Source organism: Magnolia sinica, chromosome 6, assembly GCF_029962835.1.
Source record: "Magnolia sinica isolate HGM2019 chromosome 6, MsV1, whole genome shotgun sequence".
Classification (NCBI taxonomy): domain Eukaryota; kingdom Viridiplantae; phylum Streptophyta; class Magnoliopsida; order Magnoliales; family Magnoliaceae; genus Magnolia; species Magnolia sinica.
Genome location: NC_080578.1, coordinates 62688882 through 62714910, shown reverse-complemented (window position 1 = coordinate 62714910; position 26029 = coordinate 62688882). Strand labels below are relative to the sequence as shown.

Below are 26029 nucleotides of genomic sequence, written 5' to 3'. Positions count from 1 at the left end.
TGGCCAGCTCACCTATTTCTTGGGTTCGGAGGTGCATCATCAGCCGCACGGTCTCCTCTTGCATCAGCACAAGTATAGTCAAGATCTGGTTCAGCTAGCCGGTCTCACCAACGCTACTTCGGTTGACACCCCCATGGAACTTAATGTGAAATATCGACATGACGAAGGGGAGCTTCTTGAGGATCCTACTACCTATCGGAAGTTGGTTGGTAGTCTTATCTATCTAACCATTACCCGACCAGACATCTCTTATGCTGTTCATACCGTCAGCAAATTCATGCAAGCACCGAGGCATCTCCATCTATCTGCAGTCCGCCGCATAATTCGCTGCATTCTTGGGACACCTACTCGTGGCTTATTCTTCCCTTCCGGTTCTTCACTTCAGCTACAAGCCTATAGTGACGCTGACTGGGCTGGCTGCCCAGACACCAGGAAATCTACTACCGGCTGGTGTATGTTTCTTGGTGATGCCCTTATCTCTTGGAAATGCAAGAAGCAGGACCACGTCTCCAAATCATCTACTGAGGCCGAGTACCGAGCCATGTCTGCAGCATGCTCCGAGATCATTTGGCTGCGTGGTCTCCTCACAGAGCTCAGTTTCATTCCCGTACATCCTACTCCACTCCATGCTGACAACACTAGTGCCATCCAAATTGCCGCAAATCCAGTCTATAACGAACGCACCAAGCACATCGAGGTTGACTGTCACTCAATCAGGGAAGCCTATGATCATCAAGTCATCACTCTTCCACATATCTCCACAACTTTGCAGATCGCTGATATCTTCACAAAATCTATGCCACGTCAGCGCCATCATTTTCTCGTTAGCAAATTGATGCTTGTCGATTTACCAGCATCAATTTGAGGGGGGATGTCAAAGGAAATATCAATCTACACAGCAGATTTACAGCTTTACAGATTTACAGATTTACAGATTTACAGCTTTGCAGATTTACAGATTTACAGCAGATTTACAGCTAATATCTACAGCAGATTTACAGCTAATATCTACAGCTTTGACTGATATGACAGTTATACAGATTTATTCCTTCCTTAATTAGGATATATTAGCTGTACAGTATATTTAGATAGATGTATATATGGTAGGGGCTGAAGATCAGCTTGTATTTCTTCCCTAAATAGCTTGTAATCTACCTATATAATGGGCAATTGTCAATAAAGAAAGGTAGACTTTTTCAAAAGGACTCTAAACTGTCACTCACATGTTGCAACAAAACAACATTGCTGAAAGGAAGAATTGTCACTTTCGCATTATTAATTCATATGAAATTTTCAAAGGTCTTTTGGAGTGATATCATTTATCACTATATGCTACTTGATAAATCGAATGCCTACCACCATTCTAGCAGGTCAGTTACCTCATTTTGCTTTACTTCCTAAGACTCCATTATTCTCTCTCTTAAGTCATTGGGTGTGTGCGCTTTGTCCATAAATTAAAGTCACATTTTGATCAATCAAATCCTCGTGTAATAAAATAGTATCTCTTGTATATTCCAAAATATAGAGGCTATAAGTGTTACATTCCCAATATTCGTAAACAAATCATGTGCGTCGATGCTACGTTCTTTAAATCGACACCTTTCTTTTTAGATGAAGGAAACACTCTTACAATAGATGATTTTTAGTACTCTCATACAATGCCAATGCCTCCCCCTTTACGCTCATTCTATCTAGCCACTTTTTTTCACAAGTCGGGTCTATTCCTGCAATTTAACCCATCTCGAGCTTTACTCATGACAGAAGAATGCAGATAATAAAGTTGCCCATGACTTGTCATCCACCGCATCTTCTTTCGAGCCTTCAGATTTTGTACCTCATGAGTCTTTTGGTCTTCCTATTGCACAAAGGAAAGGTAGATGTCAATCCTATTTCTAGATTTTTCTCTTTTCATTGTTTGTCTTCTAAATTTATTTTTAAAAAAAAAAAATCGTATTATCTATCTCCTTCTATTTTGTTTTAAAATCAAATCAGGAAGCCCTGTCTCATAAGGGGTGGAAGTAGGCAATGGAAGAGGAGATGACTGCTCTTCATTGTAACAATACTAGAAAGTTGGCCCATCTTAAGGCTGGTATGCATGCTGTTGGATATAAGTGGGTGCATTGTGCATGTAATTAAGTTTTGACTTGGAATAATTGAAAGATTGATCAATGCTAAGGAATACACAAACTCTCGAAGTTGATTACACTGAGACATTCTCTCTAGTTGATAAGCTCAATTTCATTTGAGTTATTTTCTCAATTATAGTTAACCATGGTTGGTACTATTCCAACTTGACATTAAAAACACCATTCTTTATGGAGATCTCACAAAAGAGGTCTGCATAAGCAAATACATGTGTTTGCTACTAAGGGGAGTCAAATGAAGTGTGAAAGCTTATGTGTTGTCCCAATCAGACCCAACTTTGGTAATCAAGGCATCGTCTCTCCTAGATCTTTAGGGTATACTTGACATGTATTGTCAAGCTAAAGCGGTTGTCGATCATCTTGAAGCTGAGAAACAAGCGACCGATCTCAAGAAAGCCAATGTGCAAGAAGTTGCCCCGCACACTCTCGGCAAAAAATGTTGCAGCGAGAGCTTCTGAAACGAGGATCGAGAATTTAGAGATTAGGATTACAGCTTTGGAGGTCAAACTGATCATATTGAGACAGCAATTAGCAGACGAACGTGCGGAGCAGCTTAAGACTGCGGATGAGATTTTCCGATTAGTTGCTACAACACATTCACAAGCAGAAGAAATGAATCAGGCGTCTCGATCAATAGTAAGGGGAGAAGCATCGCTATTAGCAGCCAGAAAGCAGATGGCGATGGCCGAAGCACTCTTTCAACAATTTTTATCCTCTAATCTGTAACATTCTTTGTGTGGATGAATGGCCCTCGAGCCACTTTGAGACTTTCAATTCCTCGAGTAATTGTCTGCAATTACGCTTTCTAGAACATTCGCTAGTTTTTGGTTGAACATGAACTGCTTCCGAATATCTTGCCTCAACTGCCCATACCACGAGCAAACTGGAACGTGTAGTTTCTTCTAGCCACATCTTCTACGGATAGTGGGCTTTCTGAACCCACTATTTAAATAGCATTGAATTCCAAAATCATCATAACTTTTTCAAATTCGAGTGTTCCCATGGCTATTGAGCTACCTTCCCTCATTGTTGGAGCTGAGTCCTTTCTCCAAGAGATTTTCGACGAAGGGTTGAAAGACTTCTCTTTCTCCTTTCTGCCATCTGACGTAAGGAGATTCATTACTGATGCTCCATGTTCGCTCAACCTTCATCCTTCGGCCAAGCTGAATGATAGACTCAATACGAGACATCGTGCTATCTCCATGGGGTGCACACATGTTTCCTAAAACAGCAAGAAGCGTCCGTGAAGGGCTCGGCCGATATGAGTGGCAAATATGAAAGAGACTGGTACAACAAGTGGCGTTGTGTTCAGGCATACCAATTCAACTGATCGATGCTCAGGATTTTGTAGTCTTACCACTCCGACATGATGGGTGAATTATGAGAGCGAGGCAGCGCCTTTTATGCAAAAGAAATGGCTGACCCAGTGGACCTGGAGTTCATAGATGAACAGATTCATCTATACCGAACTCAGTCGATGGCAAGCCATTTTGATAAAAAGGTGGCCGAGAGCGAAGTACACTCTGTTTCTGTTCGTGTTAATCAATTACTTCACTTCTTGCCACATTTCATTGAGGAGGGAAACTGTTGGGGGCCCACTAAAGAGAAGAATGAAGCAGAGATGCAGACCCTCCTCAGCAGAATTTGACAGCTTAAAGATCTTATTTGTTTACTTGACTTCAGTATTCTTGCTTTCTTCCTCTTGTAACCAAGCCCTTGGTCAACATTTAGATGTCGTGTATTTTCTATCCTGACCGCACTACATAGGATGAGTGATCATCTTGTGATTCACCTACCCTCTGTATAGCAATATGGATTCCCGGTACTTAGTCATCCTCAATCGTACTTGCCATATATTTGCTTATAGCAATATATCACATCAGGAGGAATTAATCTTGTTGTATTCCAACGCCTTAGAAACAGCTGCATTTACATCTTGGAAAACTCAATTGACGCCACTCCTTTATGTGCGTTAACTGCTCCTTTACTTCATTTCGTCTATAAAAGAGAGGCTTCAGACTCCAAGTCCTCACAAACCCAACAGCCTTCGCCATTCCATCTCCATCTACGATGGATTTCCTCCCTTAGGCTCTGAAACCATGGAGGGAAGATCACCATTAGGCCTAGATCCCTTCCCAAATTCTTTCGCACTCATTGGTTCCTTTTTCATCCAAAGCATCGTTGATCTTTCTATAGATAACCAGTCCACTCGGACGGTAATGGAGGCTTCCCCAGTACTTCGACGATTTAAGATGACGATGCAGCGGTCGGACTCGATCATTTCACCGTTCTCTCCCTTATCCCAGAATATGGGACTTTGTCAAGAGACGGCTCAGCAGAACGTAATGCTGGGGACTCGCGCATATTACGCTAATAATGAGATGCCATGGTCGATGGGGCTTTCCCTTAACACTTTGGCTGCCGACTCAGCTCAAGTTCATTTGCTTTACTGAGGCCAAGTCCAACCGAACATCAAGGGATTGGTCCCATTGACCAGATCCCCAGCAACTTTTCGGCAAGACCAGTCAATCTCCAGCGAGATTGACCGTGTATTGGTTGAATAGATGCTTGTGGTCCTTGGTCATGTGGGGCTCTATCAATCTGTCGAGAGATGACTCGGCAGAACGTAACGCGTGGATCCCAAATAAAACTATGCCAGAAAAACCTGCTTGTCTGTTACCAAAAAAACAAGTGGCAAAGGAGGTAGAAGCATCCGACCAAGAGGGGACGTAAGGTCATAATCCCGACCATCTTCTTCATCAACGGCTTGTCCCCTCCATCCTCTTCTTCCTTATCCCTACAGTTTGTAATTAATCGGCCTTGTCCTTGATGTCATCCTTACTAACAGAAAAGCTTTCCAATTCCATGTAACCATGCGGTTTTAAAACCAGCAAAGATGAAATAAAATGATTTTGATCGATCGATGACCCATTTGCATATTTTTTGTAATAATAAGGATGATGTACTCATGACTGATCTTCCTCATGGATTTAGCCCATTTGGTAAGGTAATTGGTTGCTATTATGGTGAATATATCAGGCTCAGTCGAAGGTGGATGGATCTGTCCGATTAAGTCGGTCACCCATCCTTGAAAAGGTCATGGTTTTCATATAAGATGTAACTCAGACTCAGCTGTATGCACATCGAATTTATGTGATGCATGTCTTACACATCAGAACGTGGACGCAACATTTAAACGTTCTGGACTTCGAGCCATGCTTCATGAACAAGTTTCGCTTGTCCTGTGACCTACCCATGATCTCGGGAATGGCTTCTTTAATATCGAGTAACCAAACGTCACTTGGCATAATCGTGCACATTAAATGTTGCTCTTTAATCTTAGTCTATAAAAGCAGAAGTTAAGAATTAAATGAGCTAACCTTAACCACCATTCTTGTAAGCGAGCTTCCATCTTCAATGGATCATTTCACTTTATCCTTCAAAATTCTAGATGAAATCATTGACGAAGGTATAGAATCCTTCTCGCGCTCCTCCTTAGCAAATGAACGTCTTCCTTAGCAGATGAACGTCTTTCATTTCTCAGGGATATTAACAATATTCCTGAGAAAGAAAGACCTCCTCAGGAGATCTTGAATATCTTCTCTGAACTCGGATGACTCGGGGATGAATATGCGGCAGCGGATGCAGAGGTTGAGCATTGTACAGCCGCTTTGAATCAGTTGCCAGCCCTTAGTGCCGAGTACAGAACACCAGCCCACTCCGAAACAAGCTGGAAAAACCAATTGTACTGGACTCGTGAACACGAGTCCAATCAAAAAATGTTGCGGACGATGAAGCATTTGCTCGATCGGCTGCTTGAAGACCTGGCCGATACCAACAGGCTTTATCCCAACCACAATTGGCTAGAGAGCACTGAGCTAATTGCGTTCAGGCCTAGATAGTTCTCTATCAAGGGCACGTTGAGGTCAGTGAGGTTGAGAAGCGATCGGCCGACTTGGAACAGGCGGACATTAACCACCGCATAGCTTATATCGAATGTTCCCCAGAGGCGCTCGTGAGCCAGCGAGCATCCTAGAGCGAGAGGAGGAACTGGGCGAGGGACACAAAGCTTGAAGCTGCTCGGGCTTTTGCTCATGCAAAATGGGCTAATGGATAGCTCCATTGCCTGGCCTCTCTCTTTTTCTTTCTCTTATTATATTTTTCTCTTGCCTAGTGGGTGGCCTCCGGGCCTTTATTCAAACATTCTTAACAGACCCTTATTCAGGGTTTTTATTAAATGAAAACTTCATTTTTCCTACTGAACTGGCTCGGCCCGATTTCTAATGACTTCTCATAATGGAGGGAAATATTATTTCAAAAATCGGCCGTTTATAGGTGCCTGAGCAACATTACCACTTAAATCCTTAAGGAGGTAAGCTCCTCCCCTCAGGACCTGTTCAATGGTATACGGCCCATCCCATGTATGAGACCATTTTCCTAATGCTCGGTCCTTTTGACCGATAAGCAGGACCATCTTCCAGACTGTATCTCCTTCCCTAAAGGCTTTTCCTTTAACTCTTTTGTTGTATGCTCGGGCAACAGCCGCTTTGTCAGCCATGATGGAATTCAACACCTTGATACGAGCATCATCCAATCCCTCAAGCTCGGCCAACATCGCTTCTGTAAACTCTGGCGGGCTTAATAGAGATTGATGTGCAACTCGCAATGATGGGACCATGATTTCCAAAGGTAAGACTGCTTCATGCCCGTAAATCAGCATAAATGGGCTAACCCCTATACTGGTACGAGGTGATACTCTGTAAGCCCACAAAGCCTCAGATAGCTTAAGATGTCACTCACGTGGATTTCCTCGTATTATTTTCCTCAAAATGTTTTCGATTACCTTGTTGCTGGCCTCGGCCTGACTGTTAGCCTGAGCATAATATGGGGTCGAATGTAGGATTTTTATACCATATCGGTCGGCCATAGCACGCTTTTCCTTGGCCAAGGAGGCAACACCTCAGTCCATTGTAATGGATTTCTGGCACGCCAAAACAATCAATGATATTAGTCTCTATGAAATTAATGATATCTTCGTGACCAACCTTCCTCATAGGTTTTGCTTCAACCCATTTGATAAAGTAATCGGTCGCCATGATGATGAATGTATCCAGCTTGGTTGAAGGTGGATGGATCTGCCCGATCAGGTCGATCACCCATCCTCGAAAAGGCCATGGCTTTATGATAGATGTAATTCAGCCGCGAGCACACGTTGAACTAGCCCATTCCTTTGGCAAGCCTCACAGCCTTTCACATATCGGACACAATCGGCCATCATTTCTAGCCAAAAGTATCCGTAACACCTAAGCATAAGCCTCATTTTCCTTCCTGCCGGTGAGCTCCACAAACATCTTCATGGACTCCTTTCATGACTGACATGGCTTCGTTTTTTTTTTTTTGACAAACAACGAAGCAAAACTCCATCGGCTCCTTTTTGATATAATTTGTTATCAACCATAACGTAATTAATGGCCAATCACCTTGTACTTCTATCAGCCTTGGTTCGAAGACTTTGTAAGTAACCCATAAGGGGAGCCCTCCAATCGTCCTCATCTGTTTCAATCAAACAAACTTCCGCTATACTTCCCCTTAGGAAAACAAAAGGTAATGATCTTTTTCGAATTGTAATCGACGGACCGGCCACTCCCTTCCATGCCTCAAGACTTGCTGCCAATTGTGCGATTTCATTGGCATCCACATTGTTATCTCGAGTGACATGCATCAATTGGACGTCATTGAATCATTCAAGCAATTGGTTGGACACCGCGTAGTACGGTAATAAAGATGGGCCGGTGCATCTAAACAAACATGCCATCTAATTTATCACCAATTGTGAATCCCCAATAATCATCACGTCCTTCACATGTAATTCTAACAAAATTTCCAAGCCGATTATCACAGCCTCATATTCGGCCTAATTATTAGTACACTCGAATTCTAACTGAAATGCAAACTCTTGCCGATTTCCATTGGGAGCGATCAACACTATACCGACCCCAAATGTTTCATGGGTCCTTGACCCATCGAAGATTAGTTTCCAGGGCGTGAGTTGTACGCAATATGAATCCACAATGTTTGGTGGGATTTGCTCCTCTAAATCGGATGGATGACAAGCCAAAAAATCTGTTATGGCTCTACCCTTTACTGCTTTCTGCGGCAGATAATGCAAGTCGAATTTTGATAACACCAATACCCATTTACCAATTCGGCCGCTTAAAATGGACCGATTTAGCATGTATTTGAAAATCCGTTACAGATACCATATGAACCCTTTCGCCCAACAAGTAATGTCTAAGCTTGGTGGCTACGAAATACAAAGACAGACACAATTTTTCCATAGCTAAATATCACATTTCTGCATCAAGAAACACTCGGCTCAGACAGTAGATTGCTCTCTCTTTCCGTAAATCGTCCTCTTGTGCTAAGAGGGCTCCGATTAATCCTATGGAAGCAGCTATATATAACTTGAGCAGCTGATTCTTGATAGGATGTATTGACACGAGCGGCTTCATCAAATATTCCTTGATTCGGTCAAAAGCTAGCTGATGTTCTACTTCCCATACAAACTCAGTCCCCCATTTTAATTTCAACAACAAGGAAAAAACGTTAGTCATGCCTGCACAGTTAGATTTGGAGCGTCGTAAGAAATTTAGGTGGCCCAGGAACTTCTGTAACTCAGGCTTGTTCCTTGGTGGCCGTGCGTCGATCACGCCCTGAGCCTTATTTTGATCGATTTTGATCCCTCTCTGATGTACAAGGAATCCTATAAAAAAAATTACCGGCTGATACCCCGAAAGCATATTTCATAGGGTTCATTTTCAATTATGGAGTCTCATTCGTTCAAAAGACTGGCATAAGTGGGCCAGATGCTCTTCCGCATTGGTCGACTTAACCACTACATCGTCAACATAGACCTCCATAAAACGGCCAATCATATTGTGAAAGATGGCATTCATTACTCTTTGGTATATAGCCCCTGCATTCTTCAAGCCGAAATGCATTACCACCCAGCAATAAGTCCCTAAAGGTCTGAGACATCTGAATGCGGTCTTTGGCATATCATCCAAAGCTATGTAGATCTGATTATACCCCGAATGTCCGTCCAAGAAAGACACAATTCCATGTCCAGCAACCCGATCGATTAACTGATCGGCCATAGGCATGGGGTATTCGTCTTTAAGAGTGGCTAAATTCAAATTTCTGAAATCAATGCACACTCTCAACTTACCATTCTTCTTCATTACTGGGACTATGTTTGACATCCACTCAGCATATTTGATCAGCCAAATGAACCCAGCTTTCAAGAGTCGTTCGATTTCTTCTTTAATCTTAAGAGTAACTTCAGACGTCGTCCGTCTTAGAGGTTGTTTGTATGGTCGATGTCCCTCTTTGGTGGGCAATCCGTGCTCGACCAAAGATCTGTTCAGTCCTGGCATATCATGATAGTCCCATGCAAAACAATCTACAAAATTTTGTAGCAGCCTTATTATTTCGTCCCGCTCAGGCAATCATAACAGATTACTTGTAAACGTGGGCCTTGGATTCTGATCCATCCCCATATTTATTTCGTCCAGCGGGTCTTGAACTTACAGTCAATGCTCCTCTGCTTCTTCTGTCAATCTCTCTCAGGCTTTCTTCAAGCCTCTTTATTCTAGCCCCGAAGTCAGCCTCGCATACTATTCCTTCAGCTGTCTATCACAATCATGATATCTCTTCGATAACACGACTTGTAACTGGCCGATAACGGAAATGTCCTTCGGCTGAGCCTCGTTTTCCTGAGTCGGCATCTCTTGTACAATGCTGCCCTGATTCTTCTTTACTATAATGTCGGTCAGGTGACCGTATTTATTCCTTCTAGTGAACCTAATGGGCCCTATTTCTTCACCATAATAATAGGCTTCATTAGCGTTCGAAATGGCTAGAAAGGGTTTATTATTAGCCAAGACAAGCTCGACCCTATCTTGATTCACTGGTGAAGAGAAGATGGGATGCATGCAAAAGAATGAATCCAATCTCTCCCTAGTAAAGCATTGTAACTTGACGACGTGTCAACTACAAAGAATGGTGCTAGGACAAACTTGGTGCCTACAGTAAGGTCGACCGGTAGGACACCATGTGTATTGGTAACGTGACTGGCAAAATTACTGACAGTCACTTCAGACGGAATCAGATCAGCCGCAGTTTTTCCTAATTTGGCCAGCATTCTTTTTGGTATTAGGTTTACTACGGCTCCGTTTTCTACTAGAATTCTAGTAACAGGGCAACCATCTAGATGGGCTGATATGTACGATGATTTGAAGAGGGTCTTCACTTTCTTGATCAACAGGCGGAATGATGGCCTCAACTGTGTTTACAGCCACTTGTCCGTCAGGTGAGGGTCCTTTCCAGAATGGACACAGTAGCCTGGGCTCCGGTCGAAGAAGTGTTTCGTTCCCTTCTCTTTCTCTTCTTGTTGCGGCTCTGTTTCTCTGCCATCGGCGTTTTTGGGTTTTGGTCAAAGCTTCCAGTACCGCCGGGAACTTCGGGTGAGTAAGCCATTTCCACACTCCCTCTCGCGTGGCAGGAGGTTTGACCATCCTAATCAAAGGTGACCATCACGGCAATTGGCGGTTGGACACTGGTTGCTTCGACCATTGATGGTCTCAACCGAGGCCAGGGTTGGAAATTCCCAACTTGGGATGATTTATTGTTCATGAAGGGATTTCTCGAACGCAGCAATCACATAGCTGTGATTTTTTATTGTTCCTTCGATCACATATATACTGAGATGCCCATCGCCATCTTGGCGTGTATCGACCGTGCGCTTTACACGGATTTTCTGAACCAAGTTCAACTTTCAGTCGAGGTCAATCCCTTGAATCAGTTTTGACAATGTTTATCTCCATGCCGGCCAGGAATGGATCAGTATCAATCAGCATGGCTTCCTTTTCCTTTTCTGGAAATTTCAGTAATCCGCGGTCGATGTGATCTTGAATGAGATTCCTGAAAATGATACATTTGTTAGTAGAATGGGACCAAAATCCATGCCATTTGCAATACTCAACCTTTTTTAATTCGTCGGCCGAATGTATCTTATGATTAATAGGAACCTTATAAACTTTGCCTCTAACATGAAATCAAAGATCTCTTCGGCCCGAGTAATATCAAAGGAATATATTTTCTAGGCTTTCTGAGCTGCTGGGGCAGTTGATTCTACCTTGACCAACATCGAGCATACTAATGGCTTTTTAGCCACTACTTCAGCAACCGTAATTTCGTAATTAGGATCGTTATAATACGTTCCAATTGACGAATTTTCTTGTCTAGCCCCCTCCTCATATCGAGAAACCTTCTTAGTAAGGTCGTATAAATCAGCAAACTCCGTGCTTACGAACTTTTTACGAAGTTTGTACTCTAGGCCGTCTTGTGCAAGCTGCACGAATTCGGCCTCGGTCATTACTCATGACTACCTTACAGCGGCTTTTCGCCCACTTAAATCGCATAATATAACTTTCGCAGGATTCCCCAGGTAGCTGTCAGAAACGTGCGAGCTCGGCCATGGTTATATCCCTATTCCTTGAGAAAAAATGAGCATGAAATTTTTCCTCTAATTCATGCCAGCTATGTATTGAATCTAGTGACAGGTTCGAATACCATGTAAAGGTCGTGGCGGTCAATTAGTGACCAAATAACTGCAATATATAATAATCATTATTGGCTAGCTCACCACATTACATAGTAAACCGGCCGACATGTTCAATAGTTGACTGACTGTGCTCACCTGAAAATAAGGTGAAATCTAGTCAATAGTTCCTCGGTACTGGGTGTTGTCAATCCACCCATTTAGGGTATGTTTATGATACGTAGGAATAGTATTGCAGCCTAGTACTTGGCCAACAACTTCCTGCACAAGCTGCAGTATTTGGTCGCGATTGATCCGTTGAGGCTCCATGGCTGGCGAATGATCCGGACCAAATCGATTAAAATTCTCCTGAAACCTAGGACCTTGCAACGGGTAGAACCCAATTGGCGGCCCTTGGTTTCTATTTTCAAAATTCCCAACCTCCTGCTCAGGTCACCTAACCTCTACAGGGGGTGGCACATTCCTGACCTCTAGGGGAGGAATATGTGGAGCATTGCGCTGTAAAAGTGGTGTCGGTGGGAATGGGATAGCATTACCGACCGAACTCCCATTATGTTGTTGTGTTGGTTGTGTTTGCTCCGTCACAATGGCTAACAATCGTTGCATGGCTTCACTCTGACTGGCCATGAAGCGATTAGCACTTTCAGCCTGTTGACGAAATTGCTCTGCTTGAGCTCTCCCATATTACTGCACCATTTGGAAGCTCGTATGAACATCCTTGAGTATCGTTGATACTTAAATTCAGAAGAATAGGACAAACCGTGGATGGCCATGCTTGATTTCCGGTCAGGTTAACATTCAAATTAATTTCCCTCGGGGGTGCTTGAACCTAGACATCATCCCCCGGGGGTGGTGCGGTTGGCATTGCAAGTTCGTTTCCGGCAATTCTACCGCTTCTTCTCTGCATTCTTGGCAACAGCTAGACCGATAACCTAATTAAATATGGTCCCACCGAGCGTGCCAGAAAATTGTTCGTCGCGGTTTTCTCGTTCTCTAGCATGGGTGGCGCACGGGCGTGCCAGAATTGGGATTGCAATTACAATTCAAACCGAACAACAATGACCCCGAGCACCAAAGTAGGCAAACACTGAGTATGACCGAGGTCTGAGGGGACTGGTTGCCTATTTAGCCACTCGCTCAAAGTGTAAATGGATTAGGCGATAGTTAGAGGGTGGAGTTCGTCCTCCGATGATGGGTTACTTTATGCCTTCCGTACGAAAGGACTTTCTCAATGCAAATGAAACGGAATAAGAAAGAAAACTTACAATCGGCCGTTATCGACCACTGGAGAGTGCTCCAATTACAGCTATGATTATCAGTTGTTGTACTTACACTATGAATTAAGCTAAGAAATATAAATGGCAAGTGCGGAAAGTAAATAATTATGCTAAGGAAAAGACTTTACTTGATAAGGAAAGACGATTACATTATGGAATGTAAATCTGACGAGATAATTGAAAGATAATTGGATTTGTTGATTTGTTTGGGTTGGTGTGAGACGAATTTTTAAGCTTACTTGATCTTCTATTTACAACATTGCTTCATTGCTCTAGATGCTTCCCACGTCTTGACGGTTATTGTAACTGTTTCTTCCCTCGCTCTGCTTCCTAATACTTCCCACGTTCTTGCTCTCTGTGATCTTCAAACACCTCTCCAGAAATCATGTGAACTTGGCCATTGGCTACTTGTTGCTTAGCCACTCAGACCCAGTCGCACCTATGTCGATCGCTTTTAATGCAACTGATACGTTGTTGCCTCCTTTTGACATGCAATCATACATATCCACAGAAAATCCTGCGACCGTTGAACAAGCGTACATACAACTCACACGTGTTCGATCCTGAATAGTCGGAGATAAGCTTTGGCCAGAGGTACAAACAGATTGATAAAGGTTCTGCATTACATGCCAACCAAATGAAACATGCTTCCCTATATATCATTCCTTATAGTTTGTATCGAGATAAAGCATTACTTACATCAATCAATCCTAATCATCCTATCCCTGATTATCACCCAACCCTTCTTTCAATATAGAACTTTTGTATTTAATCTTTGGTTTGTTGTTTACCACTACACAATAAGGTACTTTTCATCATCTTAATATTTTCAATGAAGTATGATATCAAGTTTTTTTTATTAGTTGACATTGAAGTAATAATGTCTTCATGCTTATTTTCCATTGCTTATGGCTACAAGTGTTTGTCAACAATCATCTCACTAATCATGCTAGAATTGCTACTACTACAACTGGGACACCTATCAAAAAAAAAAAGATTTTTTTTTCTAAAAGGCTACTAAAGTTTTATTAAATAACCTTTAAAAAAAAAAAAAAAAAAAGCATCATCACAGATACATCAAGGTACAGATAGTGAGTGATTCTCTTGTCACTCTCTTTAGAGAGCCTATTAGGCACCTAATTGACATCCCTTAGAGCAATGGAACACCTAGCTCCCAAGTTTCTACAATAAATCACAATAATAAACAAAGCAGACCTCCAAAGCCCTAGCTTATTAGTTATAGCCCATTGAAAATCCGAGCACCTCCTCTGGTGATTAAGATTTTTAGAATAGTAAGAGAAAATACACAATCCTCTTAGCATGGGTATCTTCTCGCAGCATTTGTCTGCCTCGCAAGACCTAGAGAAAACCATTAAACTTTTTCATTTCCATGTTTCAAATTGCCTCCAATCTTCGAAGGCCAATATGGTGAAGCTTCTTCATTCTGCAATTGCCTTACTCTTAGCGGCTATAAGAGCATAGTTAAAGATTTCTTTTTAGCTTTTTAACAAGAATATGTAATTGCTTTCTTCTAAGAATATCTTAAATATTTCTTCTTCTTCCTTTTCTTCTTCCTCCTCTTCTTTTTGTTTTGTTTTTAATCGACACCTGCTTCTTAAATTATATTTCTCAAACTAGTGATCTGAGGCATCTCCATTGTTTCTTTAGGGTAGTACAAGATATTGCCCAAAGTTCGATATTTTAAAATAACATTCATGATATAATTCTATTTCTTATCAGCATCAACATCAAAAATTTTTTCACTGTCATCATTATTTAATGTTCATAGTATCATATCATATTCATACCTTGTGCGTGCATAATGCATCCCATTTACAAGCCAATGATTGACAATCGAAACATCATCCTGCATTAAACAATTATGGAAGCAAATCTAAGTTTAGAAGAATAATGCTTATCACATAAAATAAAAATATTCATGGTATTCCCACACTGCAAAATACTAAAATATAATAATATGGTATTCCCACATTGCAAAATACTACAATAAAATAATATTTAGCTTGTGAGGCTAAATATAATAAAATTATGGTATTTAGCACTAGTATTCAATTTACAACTTTTTGTATTTGACTAAAAAAAAGGCCATTTCAGCAGAAGTAGAATACCATGTTATTCCCACACTGCAAAATACTACAATATAATAATATCCAGCCTGTGAGGCTAAATATAATAAAATTAGGGTATTTGGCAATAGTATTCAGTTTAAAGGTCTTTGTATGGAGCAAGGTAATGCAACAATTATCATCAATTTTTAAAAATAAAAACAAGTGAATGCAAGAAAATAAAATAGTAGTGCTTTTTTTTTCCTTTCATTTCAATGTAATAGAATAAACAAGTTTGGTTCGATGAAGCATATCAAAGAGAAAATGACTAAGAACAAAGATATTCCTCAGGATGGAAGACCAACTCAGATGAAAGCTTAGTTTTCACGCTAAGAGCATGTGTAATAAATTACAGTGAAATAGAGTATTAATAGGGTGCTAAATGCGCATGAATTTCAAAGATAAGCCACTATGAAAGCATTTTGCAATGATATGTGAGGCTTTACTATGTTAGCATGTGTCTCATGTTGGCAACCATTTATTGGTGGATTTTATGCTATTTTTGGTTGCCAACTACTCAAACATGACATTTCATGCACAAAGCTTCATGCTTAATGCTTTTCATAGCTACTACCCCTCCATGATCCTACCTTGCTCGCTCACCCTTTGGAGAGGGCATGTAATAGTTGAAAGATGGCCTAGATGGGTGGGTCTACAGGTCTAATAATCTACACAATCTTCGGACCTTTGCATAAAGCCAAGATCAACAGTCTATGTCTAGAGGTCTATTGAACCACTATGGGAGTAAAGAGATTCTTGTCCTTTGATATGACCCCTCTGAATCAATCAATGGATTAGATCGTCTAAAGTCGAGCTAAAGAGACAGGTATTTTCTCTCCCTAGGATACTCTCTCATTGTTTATATACACCTAATGGGGGAATGCCTCCCATTTTCATAAAGGAATGGATAAAAATGTGAGGGAGGATTTTGGATGAGGCAGGGGTTATCCCATCTCATTCGCTATCTCTCCCTCCACTTTTCGAAAAGAAGAATTCAGAGGAACACTTGTGTGAGATCCACCCACTAGTGGTTGTCCACATGTGGGCCCCAAAGGCCCATATCCAGCATCTCCCAATCAATCATATTGTTGGTGAGCACAATATAGAATGTCCATCTACCTCGTCTCCCATAATGAAGACAAAAAATCATAATCATAAAAATAAAAGGCATGGGACCAGTTGGAATATTGTTTTCTTCTTACACGTGTTTGACTACTAAGTGACCACCTAGCAAGCAATTAATAACCTAAGTGTTGCGATGCTTGTCATAGTTCACATGACCACATTATGGAGCTGACTCTTGACCTGGAGTACATTTCCAATATACTTATTTATTCAATTTATTGAGTTTATTAAAAAAAAAAAATAGTTTCTCACAAGCATCAATTTAAATTCTTTTAAAGTAATAATATAATACATAGTTTTAAAATAATATTGTTTGTAAAAAGCTATAAAAACTCTATATTACCAGTGGATAAGTCTTTTAGTGTGTATTAATAGTTCTTATTAATAGTTCTAGAAATTTGGTATATTTGTCATCGAAATTTTTCCACACAAATGTGTAAATTGGAATCAATTAAGTCATTTTTCTTGTGTAATTGAGTCAGGCCAATTTGCAGACCTTCGTTATTGTACACTAAAGTAGTGATACTCAATCTCATTCTCTTATACACAAGAGGCAAGACGATGACACAAATAATCACTTATAGGATTAGCTACTCGCACGTTGCAATAATTATATCGTATTAAAGCAATCTATAGGTAATAAGTCACTGTATGCGGTCACAATTCACGTTGTAAAGTAGACGATAATAGGCAAACATTGAGTCTACAATATACAGGTCATCACACATGAGGTATTACTCATTTCATATTTTCATGATCTAGCTTTTAATCATGCCATGACATTAATTAGAAAAGTAATTGTGAGATTATGTTATTTCAACTTTGATTTGTTTAATCTTAAGTCCCTTAGAGTTGTAGGCGAATACAACATCTCATCACCTGTATCCTCATCCTCTATTCTTTATGATAAAGGGTGGTTCACACCTCAATGTATGAACATCACCTTGATTATACCTCTTATACATTCAGAGTTGGTCTACCAGTGCAAGTAGGCGATTGACCTGCTAACAAAAGTGGAGATCCCTCAAAATCTCTAGATAAATATTGATGATCCATATACTTAGTCAATAATAGTGCTCATTAATAAAGAAAATGAATGTTTATAAATTTATTCCTCAAGCTCTTCTCAATTCCATTTGCCTGACGTGAGCTTGAAATGTCTCTAGCGATAGTTTTCATCATGAGGCCACTAACACCTCTTTGGTGAGGATATAACAGATGGTGACCTTTTTAACTCTTGCTTGATCATGTGCGTAATGATATTTTATCTCAATGTGATTGGACTCCCGGTGGTGTTTAGGGTTCTTCACTAAGTCAATGGCAGTAATGTTCTCCATTCTCAATGATACAGGCTCACAAATGCCTAATACAATGCCTAGACCTAGTAAGAATCTCTTGACCCATGCACATTCCTGAATAGTAACATAACATACAATGTAATCGGCCTCTATGCTAGGGTTATGGATGGTTGTTTCTTACTCGAGCATGAGATAACACCTTATCGAAAAAAGAATACATAGCCTGAAGTCGACTTTTTCACATCAGGGTCATTACCTCAAGTGACGTCTAAAATCCTTTAAGCTAGAGATTCGTGCCTTCATAACACTACATCAACTCCTTAGTTCCTTAGAGATAACGAAATATACATTTGACAACTTTCCAATGAGATTATCCTGGATAATTGTTCACTTGTACCCCAAGTGCAAGGTAGCGATGTAGTGATCGGTGAGACCGAGGTCGTACCCACAAGGACTGAAAATGTATAAATTTCTGAACTAATTAAGAATTAGAACCAACAACTAAACTTAAAACTATAATTGAGATATTTTGTGAATTAAAACTATCAAAATTATGGAAACTAGAGTTGCCAAGGATCCACTTGCAGTTATCTTAATGCATCCTTACTTGATTCAATCAATACTTCAACTGAAATCGAAGTCCTAATCTATCCAGTTGGATGATAGAGCGGTTAAAACATCATAAACAGTTCCAATATAAGTTTGGACATTCATAGTAATGATCCAAGTATAACAGTCTTATTGAATTGATTGTAGAGAGTTCAAAGCATCTACTATGCCCTTAGTCAATGGTAGATTAGATAATTTTATAGATCAAACAATCACAAATATGAGAGAAAGCATTCATGAAGTTCCCAAGCATCTACCGTGCCTGGAGTCGACGATAGATCAAAGTAAATCCAAAAACACCTCTTAAATTCAAACCATAAATTATGAAATATCCAACATAAAGATCATAACTTGAATCAAAGTAAGAAAAACATTAAAATAAACTACAAGCTTCACCTCTTAGCTCTAGCTAAGAGATTAGCCAACCAATGACATGATTAAGCTAAAAACTAATAAGAAAAACATGAAAAACTAACTAGAGAATAAGAGAGAACTCCTTGGAAGTTGCTACACCCTTTGCTCTACTCCTTCAACCCTAATTCATGCTTAGATTGCCTCAGAGAACTCCTTTATATAGGCTTTGTTCGGTCAACTTTGCAAACTGCCTCAAATTTTCGCACACTTCGCAGCTTCGATGACACCTTCAATGGGACTTCGATGTCATCGAATGATCGAAGTCTAGTTGGAATTGAATTTGGAAACTATCCCACGCGTATTCTATACGCCTTCGATGGAATCACGCCTCCTTAGATGGCATCGAATTGGCTTCGACATGTTCGATGGAATCGAGAATCGTCCGAAACAGTCTAGCGAGTTGAGCTCAAAATTCCTGAAATTATCAATGCCATCAAACTGGCTTCGAAGGCATCGAACTACCTCTTCGATGGGATTGAAGGGTCTTCGATGGAATTGAGAATTACTCCCAATTGTCCAACGACCAAACTTGATTTTTCTCTGATTTTCCAATGGGATCAAGCCTCCTTCAATAGCATTGAACACTTACTTCGATGGCATCGAAGTGTGTTCGATGTCATCGAACAATCAAGTTCAGCAGCCCTTGAATTCTACACTTTGCAAACTCGGTCTTCTTCCTTCTTCACTTGGTTTTCTTAGATCTTGGACTCTTGAATTCTTCAATCTTAGTCTCCAAAGATCCATCCTTGCTTTGGTAATTCTTAAGCACCGAATTCTATGCTTTTAGTATCCTTTTCACCTTAAGCTCTCAAAATCACCTCGCAAGACACAACATGCATGAATAGATCGATTAAATGCTATCATGTTCATAAAACCAAGGCATAAATAGGGGGAAATGTGCAATATTTCACACTCAACACACCCCCCAACTAGCATTTTACTAGTCCCGAGCAAAACATGTGTGAAACAATCTTCCTAACTTTCAAAAATTCAAATCTTTTCCAGAAAATATAAGTCTACATATTCGTGCATGAAGGAGTAAAAGTTCAAGATGAAAGAACGATATTTTGGCAATCCAAAGCCTAATCTCATGGGTAAACAAATGAATTAAGTCCTCATTCATCGATTAATCAATAGAATGCATTCAAACGTCAAGTTCCTAGTGTGCTTAGTGAATCCCAACTCACATTCCCAATAGTTGGGTTGGACTTGGCGGGACCATGCTGGCTTATGAGTAGTATCAACATGAGATTCTGCAATGGCCAATGCCCATAAACCATATTAAAGAGGAAAGTTGATCTCTAGTGGCGGGTCGATTGCAAAACATTTTTCCATCCTACCATTTAAAATCCAATGCCAAAATGCTAGGAAAAGGGACTAAGATGATGATTATGATGAGTTCGTAAAGTTTTTTGGCTACCTACCATTCAAAAGATAACCCAAGATTATGATGATGACGATGATTAGAGCTGTACATGAGTCGAACCGAGTCGGGCTTGGCTCAATCCTTGAGCCTGACTACCTAGCTCAGCCCAGTTTGGTCAACAACTTGAGCCTAACTGACAGTAGTCGGCCCAACTACCATGGACAATGGCCGGCCAGCAAGGGGAGGGAAGGGGGCAAACAGAGAGAGAGAGAGAGGGGGGGGGGGGGGAGAGAAAGAGTACCTCAGTGCTTGTTGGATCGGACCAGAACTTTAATCAGAAAGAGGGAGAGGGAAATGGCCCAAATGGGTGGGGTGGTTAAGTGGGTTATACCCAGTCAAATGTGTGGAACCCGATCCGAACCGAACCGAGTTAGGTTCAAGCCAAGGACCGAACCGAGTTGAGTCGAGCTCAGACTCGGCTGGGATTTTTTCGAGCTCCCAAAAATTAGCTCGACTTGGCCCAAACCCAGTTTTGAGCCGAGTCAAATGAGTTAATCGAGCCAACTCTGTTCATGTACAGCTCTAGCGATGATGATGATGATGATGACAATGATGATGAGTATATCAACATGGGAAGCTGCCAACCTCACCTGAAAATATAGAAGTAAGTTTGCGGAAGGCATCGTCCCTCCAGTGAAGAAGTATCTTGTAATCCAGTCATCTTCATTTGTGTCCTGAATGAGAACCATGCTTAAAGTCCACATGTTAATTTGAGTAAGAATGTAATATGTTTCCTGCAATCTTTGTCATTGCAAAATAAACTAAAAGTTTATAATATCAAGATAGAATCAAGACTGGGGGAAGAAGTATGGAATAAACAAGAGAGAGCATACAATTCCTAAGAATATTATCTATTGTTTGCTCAACAATTCAGTTTGTAGAGGTTATGGTTTAGTGATCAAGACCATTGAAATAATTGGTCTCCCTGTGGATGGCCCATGCACCAAAATCTCTCAAATGGGAAAATCCTAATTTTTCATTTGTTGACTAGAAATTATTCAATTAAGAAAGAGAATGCAACAACTATCCACATTCAACCAAAAAAAGCCAAGGCTTCTGTGGCTAGGATCTAATCTGGAGGAATATTGGTGCATAGCAGTGTTTTAAATAGCAGTAGCGTGATGCATAGCGCTTAGCCATCTATAGCGTGTAGTGTAAATATGTAGAGTGTAGCGTAAGCTACATGATACTTCTATTTTTTAATTTAAAAATAGGACAAATATAATAGAGAGTGGAAAAAAAGGGGGGAAATATAAAAATGCCTAAAAAATGATTCATTTTATTAATTATAAGCATGTTCAAACAAGCTATTAGTGATCATTTATCAAAACCCAACCCACATATATAGACCAAATCAAATAATTATCACATCAACAACTTTCTAAGTAAACCACTTTAATTAATAATGTCTAATCGAAACCACAAGTCACAATTATGAAAAGAAATAAAAATCACAAAGGTTAAAAGTATCAAGTACAATACAAGTGTCACATTCCTCAACATTAGATACAAAGAAAACATTTTTTTTAAAAAAAAAAGTTGAAAAAAAAATACATTGTAGCATACGCTACGTAGGTGTAGTGTACGCTACAAGGGATTTACACTATTTAGGATGCTACATAGCACTACAACCATGCTACACTACGTAGCGTACGCTACGGGCACTATTTGAAACACTGGTGCATAGAGCACCCATGGTGGAATCAATTCTGTAAAAAAAGTTTAGATCAGTGATGAAAGGGCCCTGCACAAAATGAAAACCCGAGCCAAACTACAGATATGCCTTGTTCAAGAATTGTATAATACCTCGAATAAACAATCAAATATTTTATCAACAAGCGAATATTTAATTGAATAATTTTGAAATAAATATAGTAGTAACATCTATCTGAAAATGACAACCATAATTAAAGCTTTTGATAAGCATCAAGATAATACACATGAATGGTTATTGTGGAGGGAGGAGCATTATATGTTTTTTTTCTTTTGGCTTACAAAATATTAGCCATGCCAAGTAGCAGTCCACATTTTGTGCCATATAATGGGAGTAGAACTGAGCATACCTCAAAGTGGTAAGCAAATGCTTTGTGACAGAAGTAGTGAATGAAAAGTAGGCTATCATCTTTCATCCATTTGGATATCTTCCTAAGAAGTTCCTTGTAATTCTTCATGTGCTATCCAAGCAAAAGAAATACAACTCTCAGACCAACATCAGTTAACTGTGAGCCTTGGAAAAGAGAAAGATCAATCTATAAGATTGCATACCTCAAACATTTCTATAGATAAAATTCGATCAAAGGAGGCCTGCATTTCAAATTTACTGATATCTGCAACAATGATCTCCACATTTGAGAGTTGAAGGTCCCTGTACAAGGAAGTGAATAGCCGATGAAGTCCAAAAACCCATTTTCAGGACTACAAAATTAATCACATGCTTAATAAGACTCAGACAAATTGCACGTACATTTTGTGAGAATATTGTGCATATGGGATTGTGTATGGGTTATTAGTTGTAATATAATATATATAGAGAAGCTCTAAATAAGCTTCCATGTATAGTCTTGTAGAGTGGTTATTTAAACCCACCTTTGGGTTGAAGAAATACAGAAAACATTCTCCAGATTCTTCAGTTTACATGGTATCAGAGTGTAAGGTCCTATGTTCGAATCTCGATAGCAGCAAATATGCCTCGCTAATATATTATTCTCCCACAGGGGGTCAGGAAAATCAAATCCGGCCCAGGGATTGGGAAATCAAGCCCGGCCTATTTATGGTGTGAGTGTCCCTCCACCCTCGTCAATATGTTCCCGTGCGGAGTTCCCACCCTGCACGTGTGGGGGGGGTGTTGAAGTCATAAAGTCCCTTGATATGCATTGAGACACCACACTCTGACAACTTAAGCTTTTGGAGTAAATGGTTGTTTGACATGGTATCAAAGCGAGGTTTCTGAATCTGCTGCACAACCGACGCTCCTCCATTGATTCCGGCAGCCCATCATCGATTCCGGCGCTCCCACATCGAGATTCCGGTGGCCCCCATCTAGATTCCGACAGGCCCAATCGATTCTAGCAGCCTCCATTGAGATTCCATCGGCCCTCATCGATTCCGACGGCCCCCATCGAGATTCCGGCGGCCCCCATCGAGATTCCAGCAACCCCCATCGATTTCAGCGGGCCCCATCGAGATTCTAGCAGCCCCCATCGATTTCGGCGGCCCCTCCAGATCCATTGCAGCAGATTCAGCAACAGCTTCCAATTTCTTAGATCCATTGAAACCCATCTCTGGCTCGCTACCTCTATCTTCACATCTAGATCCATTGATCTGAGATCTGTTGAACCCATCAAGTCAATTATTCTCCATCGACGACAGCGGCTCTACCTCTGCTCGTCAGATCCAGTCCTGCTCACCCAGAAATCAATGGTACATTTCTTCTTCGTAGTTTTTCTTTCTTATGGCATCTATGAATCCCTCCGATAAGATCGAAACTATCCATGTTCGGTTGGATGGGAAAAAATTTTCCCTGTGGCAATTTCGATTCAAGCATTTTTTTTTTTTTGCAAGAAAGAGCCTCTACAGCTATGTAGATGGTTCTACGGGCAAACCAAAAGATGAAAAGGAACTCCTATCTTGAACCACAAATAATTCGTAGGTGGTCACTTGGATCCTAAACAGTGTTGAGACCAACATTGCAATTAACCTCATGTCATTCAAGACTGCATCCGAAATATGGGCTTACTTGAAAAGGTGTTATCAACAATCAAATCATACCCGTCGCTATCAAGTAGAGTATGAGCTGTCAAAATTAGAACAAGGAGCTCTGAGTATACAAGATTTCTATTCTAAACTTACCTCCCTTTGGCATGAGATTCAACTTCTGGATCCAATTATCCCCGCTACGGCAGTAGAAATAGTAAAGATACTTCGCGACACAAGTAAATTGATGCAATTTCTGTATAAACTCCGTCCGGAGTTTGAACCAACCCGAGCCGCTCTGATGAACCGACCTCAACTTCCATCTCTTGAGGCAGCTCTATCTGATTCAATGGCAGAAGAGACGTGTTTGAAAACCCTTGCTTCCATGAGCGAGGTTGTTCCTGATGCTACCTTCATTACTCGCAATTATTCAAGAAAGTCACGAGACTGTCGAAAGTTAAATGTTTTGAATGTAATGGATTTAGTCATGTGGCTATTCGTTGTCCTAACAAGAAAGCAAATTTGAAACCCTCTGAACCAAGTACTCTGTTTTGTCGCTACTGCAAACAAGAAGGACATGATATAGCCAATTGCCCGACTTGCCCTCCCCCATCTCCTCACTACCAGCGACGTGGACGTGCATTTCTAGCTCCCTCTACTGAGAAGCCTGACTCTTCATCTATGGCCCCATCAGTGCAGCCTACTCTACTTTCCCCAGAACAAATTCAGCAAATCCTTCACGCAATGGGTTCTTTAGGTTCGATAGGTAATATTGATCCTCTAAATCTTTGGTATATTGACTCAGGGGCATCTAATCATATGGCTGGTAACCCTTCTTGTATAACCGATTGTGTCCCCTATAAAGGAATGGGTTCCATCTACACTACGGATGGGAACCATTTACCTATCTCTCATATCAGGTCCTTGAAAGTCTCACCTTCATCATCTCGCAATTTCTTCCTTTGTAAAGTGTTTTATGTTCCTAAATTATCTGCTAACTTGATTTTGGTTGCTCAACTAGTAGAAAATAACTGTTTGGTTTTCTTTTCTCGGTCTGGTTGTTTCATACAGGATCTGGAAACAGGGAAGCTGATTGGGAAGGGTCATAAGAGAGGAAGGTTATTTACTTTGGAGTTCGATCCCAAAGTTGTCTCATCGTGTTGTTTCTTTTTTCCATCTTCTCATGATATTTCTTTTGCTAATAAATGCTAGAAACTTTGGCATAGTAGTTTAGGGCATCCAAATTCTAAAAATATGCTTTTCTTATTTAGATCTGGTCTTTTAAATGATGAAATCAATATTAGTCTCATTTCCATTTATATGAATTGTGTTAGTTGCAAAGTGTGTAAATCTGTTGTATTGCCATCTTCATTGAGTAACTCTCGTACTCAAAACCTATTTGATCTCGTTCATACTGATGTTTGGGGTCCATCTCCCACATGGCTCCTGGTGGTTCGTTGTATTACATCATCTTTGTGGATGACTTTTCAAGGCACACTTGGATTTATTTTATGAAGCACAAGTCTAAAGCATTCTCATGTTACTGACAATTTTCCTCATATGTGGAGACCCAATTTGCAAAGAAAATTAAAATTCTATGGTCTGACTTTGGGGGAGAATATGTCTTCCAAGTTTGACACTTTTCTAAGTTCAAATGGTACTATACATCAGCGAACGTGTCCTTACACACCGGAGCAGAATGGAGTAGCAAAACGAAAGAATCGGCACATTACTGAGATAGCAACTACCATGATGGAATATGCACATGTTCCAAAATTTCTTTAGGCTGAAGCAAAATCAACAACTGTGTATCTGATCAATAGATTACCTTCCAGTGTATTGGCCAACCGGAAAACTCCCACGTTCTTCCTTCATGATAAAGATCCAAACTATAGTCGATTAAGAGTGTTTGGATGCATTGCTTTTGTTCATCTTCCAGAACGAGAATGGGATAAACTTAGTCCCAGGGCAGCTAAATGTGTATTTCTTGGATATGGGAAGCATCAGAAAGGGTATCGTTGTTATGATCCATGTGCTCATCGTATTCGTGTGTCTAGACATGTCACATTTTTTGAAAATTTACTATACTATAAAGTTGTCCATGCATCTCCTTTAGTTACCGTTGTTCCATCTTCCATTTCTCATATGTCATCATTTGAAGAAAGTCATTCTCTGCCTCCTTCTCCCACTCTCCTTTGTAGGTCTACCAACGTCGTGTGAAGCCTATCTCTCTTGGGTCCTCTCCCTCAGCTGCTCCTGCTTCCAATCAGATGTCCTCTTCTCATACAGCGCAGG

At 40.5% G+C, this 26029-nt stretch overlaps 1 protein-coding gene across 8 annotated transcripts in view; it reads right to left on the bottom strand.

Annotated features, from left to right (window-relative positions):
• The window catches only part of LOC131248807 ((S)-coclaurine N-methyltransferase-like), a 58936-nt gene that overhangs the window by 9079 nt on the left and 23828 nt on the right, over positions 1 to 26029 (bottom strand). For 4 of the 8 annotated variants that reach the window (XR_009172466.1, XM_058249272.1, XM_058249270.1 and 1 more), the window contains 4 exons: positions 22307 to 22406; positions 22105 to 22215; positions 20632 to 20715; positions 14852 to 14910 (listed from right to left, as the gene is read on the bottom strand). Coding sequence is in view for 5 of the 8 variants with exons in the window: in XM_058249272.1 (XP_058105255.1) it covers positions 14852 to 14910; positions 20632 to 20715; positions 22105 to 22215; positions 22307 to 22406 (354 nt within the window). In the remaining 3 variants the exon portion in view is untranslated. Of the gene's footprint in view, positions 1 to 1488; positions 1856 to 13282; positions 13561 to 14851; positions 14911 to 20631; positions 20716 to 22104; positions 22216 to 22306; positions 22407 to 26029 lie in introns of those variants that run through there. The other 4 variants (XR_009172468.1, XR_009172467.1, XM_058249274.1 and 1 more) reach the window with 4 other exon arrangements.